This window comes from Wasmannia auropunctata, unplaced genomic scaffold, assembly GCF_000956235.1.
Source record: "Wasmannia auropunctata unplaced genomic scaffold, wasmannia.A_1.0 LD336074.1, whole genome shotgun sequence".
Classification (NCBI taxonomy): domain Eukaryota; kingdom Metazoa; phylum Arthropoda; class Insecta; order Hymenoptera; family Formicidae; genus Wasmannia; species Wasmannia auropunctata.
Window position 1 is genome coordinate 2,858,819 of NW_012026816.1, and position 7,001 is coordinate 2,865,819.

Consider the following 7,001-nt stretch of genomic DNA (forward strand, 5'->3'; position numbering starts at 1 on the left):
TGGATATTTTGGATTCTGCTCTAAATACAGCCAGGAATGCCAGGATACGTGTGCAAGCCTAGGATCATCGCCAGGTAATTTATGCATGAACCGATAATCAGGGATTAATATCTGCGACTTCGTCGAGCTATCTAAATTTTCAATACGAGAAAGAATCGTGTACGTTGAACGCTGCGTTCCGATTAATTCGCGATTCAGTGGTGAATTTCGACATTTTCAGGTCTTACGGCGTCGATTCGATGGAAAATTCGACGTCGGATACAGTTTTTTGAGAGATAAGACGACAGATTCGTCAAGTGCGATCCGCGCGATCATAGTGACGCGTAGCAAAATGTTACTGTTCCATGAAATATGGCAGATATACGACAGTTTCATTAGGTGACTTTCACGCGAACGTACCTAACCCACGCCACCCACACAGCGGATCTTCCACGAGACGAAAACGTGATACCGATATTATCGACTCTTGAATTCGGTGCATATGGTAAATAGCGTTCCTATGGTAATAGTATAGTTATCTGAGATCGTCGATAACTCATACTGCAGTATTTCACCTCGATCATTTGATAAACAACATACAAGGATGAAATGATATAATCTGTAAGTAGTAAGTACTGCAATAAGCAAACACAACGATTTCAAATTTACATTTTATGATTAATCCAAATTGTCCATATAATAGAAATAAAAAAAATATAGGTATAATATATAATTAAAAATATTTAAAATTTATTATAATTAAACCAAAGCCGATAAAGAAATTAATCATCACAAACACATGGAATTCCTAAGTTCCATGTATTTAAAAATGTATGATGTATGTACAATGTAAAGAAAAAAAGAATTAAGAAAAGTGAAAAACATAAATTCGAAAGTTCAGTCACGATATATTATATTATATTATTTGTAATATATATATTTGTAGTATTAATTGTAATATTTGCCTTTTATATAATACGAAGATTTTATTGATATATGACAAATATTTATAAATTTCACAAACCATTTTTTTTTTGTAAAATATTGCCATACTAAGTTGCTTAAATTCGATCCATGTCTTCGTCATGTGCTAATCACGTTTCAAATGTATGTATGTACATTATACGTTTTGCCGCTATATTAATTAATTATCGACAATATCATATATACGTGACGATTGATACAACTTGCATTTTAGATGTTTACCACCTACTCTTTTATAATATCTTAATATCCAATTTTTTTACACGAATTCATTTGAACTAAAAGGCAAAAATGGTTAATTAATTACTGTATGTACATACAATCATTGTATATGTATTGTTAGAAATGTTGCTTTAATAGATTAATTTTAATCTCAGTTTAATTTACTTTAAATCTTTTTCTAATTTTTATGACTAGAAAAAAAATTATACATTGATAGAAATCGTCATAATTATATGGTAGAAATAGACAATGAAATATATGATACAACGATATTTCGTGTTTCGAATATTTCCGCGATTGCAACTTCACGTGGTGAGCGACGAGCGTAGAACGTAAAAGATCCTAGATGTGGTTGGCCGCGTGGTGTAAGAAAACACCAATGGTTGGCCGCACTGCGCTGCGCTTGTAAGATACGAAAAATCGCGAAAGATGGACGCCGAGAGTGAGAGCATCACTTTTATCTGAACTCTCGTCTTGGCAGCAAAAATGGGCAATCAATTAGTGGGCATCGCGCCCAGCCAAATATTTCCGGTGGAGCACTATCTTACGGATCACAGTGATTTATTATTCGACGTGAAGTAAGTACTCAATTGCGAATCACTACGCCTTACGTGCGTATACGTGTTCTGCCAGTTCTGAGCACTGTCAAGAGTACTGTCAAGCCGCGTGTTCAGGTGGTGTTCGACAATAAAAACAGCCTGTTGCTAATATTTCGCGATATTTCCAATACTTGGACAATATTGACAGACGCATTATGTTTACATGTTTGCACAGTGTTTCGTTTCCTTTTAAATGCCTCTCATGGACATGGTATTGACAAAAATATTACAAGTAGCGCATCAATGATTGACGTGCGTGCGTGTCAGAGAAGTCTACAATATTTGTAAAAATCTTGGAAATATTATTTACGACAAACTAAATCATGAGGGGCTATTCAAGTTGTTGATTCACGATGTTCCTTGTCGTCCACAGTTTAGGAAGCACCAGATTCTTCAAAGTCGCCCGGGCCCGCAGCCTGGAGGGCCTGATAGTTGTAAAAGTGTTTGCCATTCACGATCCAACATTGCCATTATCTACTTATAAGGACAAGCTGGAGGAGATCAGGTCGAAGTTAGCCTCGGCTGTCAACTGCCTACCGTTTCAACGAATGATCGTAAGCATCGTGTGACATAGAAAAACACTATAGAAACATGTATCGCTTATTTGAGCACGACTAGAATTAATTGTGTACTTGAATCAGCTCACAGAAAAAGCAGGCTCAATAATGCGGGAATATGTCAAATATTCTCTTTATGACAGGATCAGCACTAGGCCATTTTTAACAAGCATTGAGAAAAAGTGGATTACTTTCCAAGTGTTGTATGCGCTTAATCAAGCCCACAAGGTACGGTGACAGTGTTGTGAATCATTTAAGAGGGGATAGTCGTTCAAAGTAGTACGCCGCAAAGAGAGAATTCAAAGAAATTATCTAGTTTGACTCAAGTGGCTTATCTCAATTTCTATCTATACTTTCTATAATATATTGTTTCTGATTACAATTTTTTAAGTAAATATTGTTTACAGTTTGGTGTTTGTCACGGTGACATAAAATTAGAGAATATTATGATAACCAGTTGGAATTGGGTATTGCTCACAGATTTTGCTAGTTTTAAACCGACGTATTTGCCAGAAGATAATCCTGCAGATTTTTCGTATTTTTTTGATACATCCAGGAGAAGGTAAAAATCTTTACCCAATCCATTTTCTTTCTTTCTTTCTTTCTTTTTTTTATTTTAATGAAATAATCTATTGATATACTTTCAGAACATGCTACATAGCGCCTGAACGATTTGTGAAAACGCTGTCTTCAGAATTGAGCAATACGTTACTGTTACCGGAACAAGAAGTAAAGACTGGTGATCTGCATCCGATGATGGACATCTTTTCCGCGGGCTGTGCTTTAACAGAATTGTATAACGAAGGACATCCACCGTTCGATTTTTCACAACTCTTGGGTAGGCATATTACACTTTTAAGTTCTCTTGTTTTTTTTTTCTTATTTGACTGCGAATTTTATTTTAATGTGGTAATATATTCAGCATATAGAAACAACGAATATTCTGTGAGCAAGCACTTGGACAGTATAGACGATTCAGGAATACGTGAGCTGCTCGGTTCAATGTTGGAGAGAAATCCGGCGTACAGGAAGAGCGCAGAGATCTATCTGGCTCAAACTCGCGGCACCATCTTCCCGGAATACTTTTACTCCTTCCTCCAGTCTTACATGCTTATTTTCTCCGCCGCTCCGATTTTATCACCGGACGAGAAAGTAGCGCGGTTGAAGAAGGACATTGGCAATATTATCAGCATATTGAAAACGGAGGAAAGTGAACGGATGAAAATAAGCGAGACAAAACCTGCGGAAACCGCGAAATCTGGCCAGTGCGAGAGTAATGTGGAATCGATCAAGGACGATTCCGGCCACAGCGAGGAAAATACAATGGTGGAAGTCGACAGCGATCAGAGTTCCGATAAGACCGATTTGAATCAGATTGACGTGAAGAGCACGGCGCAAGATGGCAGCGATATTCAAGTGGACGCGGAGTCAGATATTAAATCGTCTTGCGAAGATCGCAAACAGACGATGTGCGACGCAGAATCCAAGATCAAGTCAATTTCTGCCTTGAGTGAAACTCTAGAAGGACTCGTTATCATAACTCAACTCGTTACGTCCTGCATAAGAGGCTTGCATTACTCGCAATCCAAGTTGCACAGTTTAGAGATATTATTGGAGCTGGCCGAGAATGTTTCTGACGAGACGATTCTTGATAGAATATTACCTTATATCGTAAGTGTCAAATTAATTTTTATTAATTTTTTTACTTTTACAAAAGTAAAAGTCATTTTACACAAATTTATTGAGCTAACACTGAAGAATTTTTTAAATGAGTAAATTATACTTTTTATATTATTAATTATTGCTTATATATATATTTTTTGAATGTTATTTAGTTCCATTTAGTTCACGATCCGGCGCCGCGGGTGAGAGTATCGGCGATACACACTCTAACGAAGTGTTTACAGCTTGTGAAATTGATACCATCTTCGGACGTAAACATATTCCCTGAGTACATTCTACCAGGTTTAGCGCACATAACTCAAGACGATGCAGTTATTGTTAGGGCAGCTTATGCGGAGAATATTGCGCACTTGGCGCACATCGCTCTGCGTTACTTGGAAAATGCTCATTTGTCTAACTTGGGTAACAAGGAGGGGCCAAAGCCGAGTTACGACAGCGAATTGCAAACCTTGCACGAAATGGTACAGATATCTTTCGAATTTCATAAAGAGAAAACGACTCGATTTTCTGAAATGTTTGTTGTTTGAACTGAAACACTGTCGATTAGTTGAATGATGCGCCTCTTTATCTTTCATTCAGGTCCAACAATCGGTGTCCATGCTGTTAACGGATCCCCAAAATTTAGTGAAACAAACGTTGATGGAGAACGGAATAAACAAATTGTGCGTGTTCTTCGGAAAGCAGAAAGCCAATGATATTTTGCTCAGCCACGTTATCACATTCTTGAACGATAAAGAGGATAAGGAACTGAGAGGCTCTTTTTTTGAATGCATAGTCGGTGTGGCTGCGTATGTCGGTTGGCATAGCAGTCCTATACTAATGCCGCTTCTGCAGCAAGGTCTATCCGATCCTGAAGAATTCGTAACCACAAAGGCCATAAATGCCATGGCAACACTTACAGAATTGGGTCTGCTACATAAATCTGCTCTTTATCAATTATTGTCAGAAACTATGATCTTTTTGGTACGTTATCATGATAGATAAGTGATTGACAAATCTTTGATAATTTTATTTACAGTAATTTAAGTTATAATATATTTAATATTCTTTAATTCTTTTATAAATTTAGAACAAATATTTTTTTATTGACAGATCGGCAGAATCGAAGCCATAGGCTTTTATTAAGATTTTAATAAAGAATATTATTTTTTATTTTAGAATATTATTTAACATTAAAAGAAAAAAAAATTACGATTTAGATATTTAATAAAAATTTTAAAAATTGGAAATAGGTTTTTAAATTTTTATTAAAGAAAAACTGTGACTTAAATTTAGAGGCATCTTGCATATTAGTGTAATTAATTTACATAATCATTATAGGTCCATCCAAATCTTTGGATACGTCATGCAACCGTCGGCTTTATCTCCGCAGCGGCAAGAACTCTAAATGTGGTGGATGTTCAATGTAAAGTTCAAACGATGCTCCAACCATATCTGAAGCACTCATTAATCCAGATAGAAAAGGAGATTCTATTGCTCGAGGCACTTGTTCCGCCCATATCCAGAATAGTATACGATTCCGTAGTAAAATATAACGATGTGGAGGAATTATTCCAAGTGCTTGAACAGAGGCAGATAGCCAGAGCGAAAGCCATAACGGGTGTGGTACCGCCACAATACAACGACATGAGTACCTCCTTAAAAAATGTATGTAACGTTAATTACGTTGGTTAATTAATATATTCAATGTTCAGAATTAAAAAAAAAATTATATATTACAAGAAAATTTCAGAATGAAAATGCTAATTACATTATTTTATTACGTTACATTATTTTATATTGTGCATACACCGAGAGAATTAGAATGAATCGTTTATTATGCTTTCAAAAGACGCAGAAAGATTTACAGGCGATTTTTTTTTTTTTTAGCTTTTTAGGCGACTGAGTTCGGAATCGATGACTGAGGCGGTTGAGGATCAGTTGCTGATTATGAAGCCTCACTTGATGAAGATCAACAAGTATCGCAATTCCGCGGACGCGAAGCAGAATGCTATCAAGTCCGTGGACGGCAAGCTGGAGCTGAGTCCAGTGAAGGACAGGATAAGGCACCACGTCGTCGTGTTATATCCAGATACCAAGGGAGACTTAACCCTGCCGCCTTTCAAGAGGTTGGATCGAAGAACGTCAGAGACCGTTGGCACGTACGCAACGATGAATCAGGAATGGCGCACGATGTTTGCCGCTCAAGATAACGCTCAGGTATCACAGCAAACCGATGATTTTTTTTTGTTTTCTACATCCTGCTAATTATATTGTTTGCAATAATTATTATTGCATTATTGGGACAGCACGCTATTGTCAAAATGTCGGACATGACTGGAAGCAGCGGCAGCCCCAGCCAGAGCATACACAGCGGGGACATCCATTTATCCCCGCATCACTGCCTATCAGATATGACCAGCATTAATTCCCTCATGAACGATCATTCGCTTCACGAGCGGTCTTACATACAATGTAAGCGAAATTAATGTAACTGTCGAAATAGTAATTTTATAATTATGAAATTTATAATTATGCATTTTAAAGTATATTTATAATTATGTAATTTTTGTGTAGAATGACAGAAAATTATTAAATAATGAAAATTTTGCAGACAGATGTGCGCCCTGCCGATTAGAAGTGCGGCAATTAACGTATCGGAAGCAAGAGCAACACGCGGCAGTATTGAGAGCAAAGCGTTGGGCTAACAACGTCGCCTGCGAAGCTGGTAAGTAAAACTTGAATTTTTTGTACAGATTACATCATCACTGCAAATCCAAGTGTGTAAATCTGTAGCCACTTTTTACGCATTTATACGCGTGTCATATTTTTACACATTTTATCTGTGTTTTACACAGTTAAATGCGTATTTTTTACATGCTTAACACATATTATTGTAAAATTAAGCGTGTAAAAAATATGCATTTAATATAAAACAGCATAAAATGTGTAAAAATATAGCACGCGTATAAACTGTCTCTTATACACATCTCTGAGC

At 36.7% G+C, this 7,001-nt stretch overlaps 1 protein-coding gene across 1 annotated transcript in view; it reads left to right on the top strand.

Moving 5' to 3' along the window:
* The first annotated feature begins 1,581 nt into the window (after nt 1-1,581).
* The window catches only part of LOC105449741 (phosphoinositide 3-kinase regulatory subunit 4), a 7,208-nt gene continuing 1,788 nt past the window's right edge, over nt 1,582-7,001 (top strand). The window contains exons 1-12 of the mRNA XM_011689124.1: nt 1,582-1,763; nt 2,158-2,338; nt 2,426-2,569; nt 2,749-2,903; nt 2,989-3,179; nt 3,264-4,012; nt 4,177-4,485; nt 4,604-4,987; nt 5,345-5,671; nt 5,894-6,223; nt 6,313-6,478; nt 6,618-6,731. Of these exons, the coding sequence (XP_011687426.1) occupies nt 1,672-1,763; nt 2,158-2,338; nt 2,426-2,569; nt 2,749-2,903; nt 2,989-3,179; nt 3,264-4,012; nt 4,177-4,485; nt 4,604-4,987; nt 5,345-5,671; nt 5,894-6,223; nt 6,313-6,478; nt 6,618-6,731 (3,142 nt within the window). The 5' untranslated portion in view covers nt 1,582-1,671. The remainder of the gene's footprint in view (nt 1,764-2,157; nt 2,339-2,425; nt 2,570-2,748; nt 2,904-2,988; nt 3,180-3,263; nt 4,013-4,176; nt 4,486-4,603; nt 4,988-5,344; nt 5,672-5,893; nt 6,224-6,312; nt 6,479-6,617; nt 6,732-7,001) is intronic.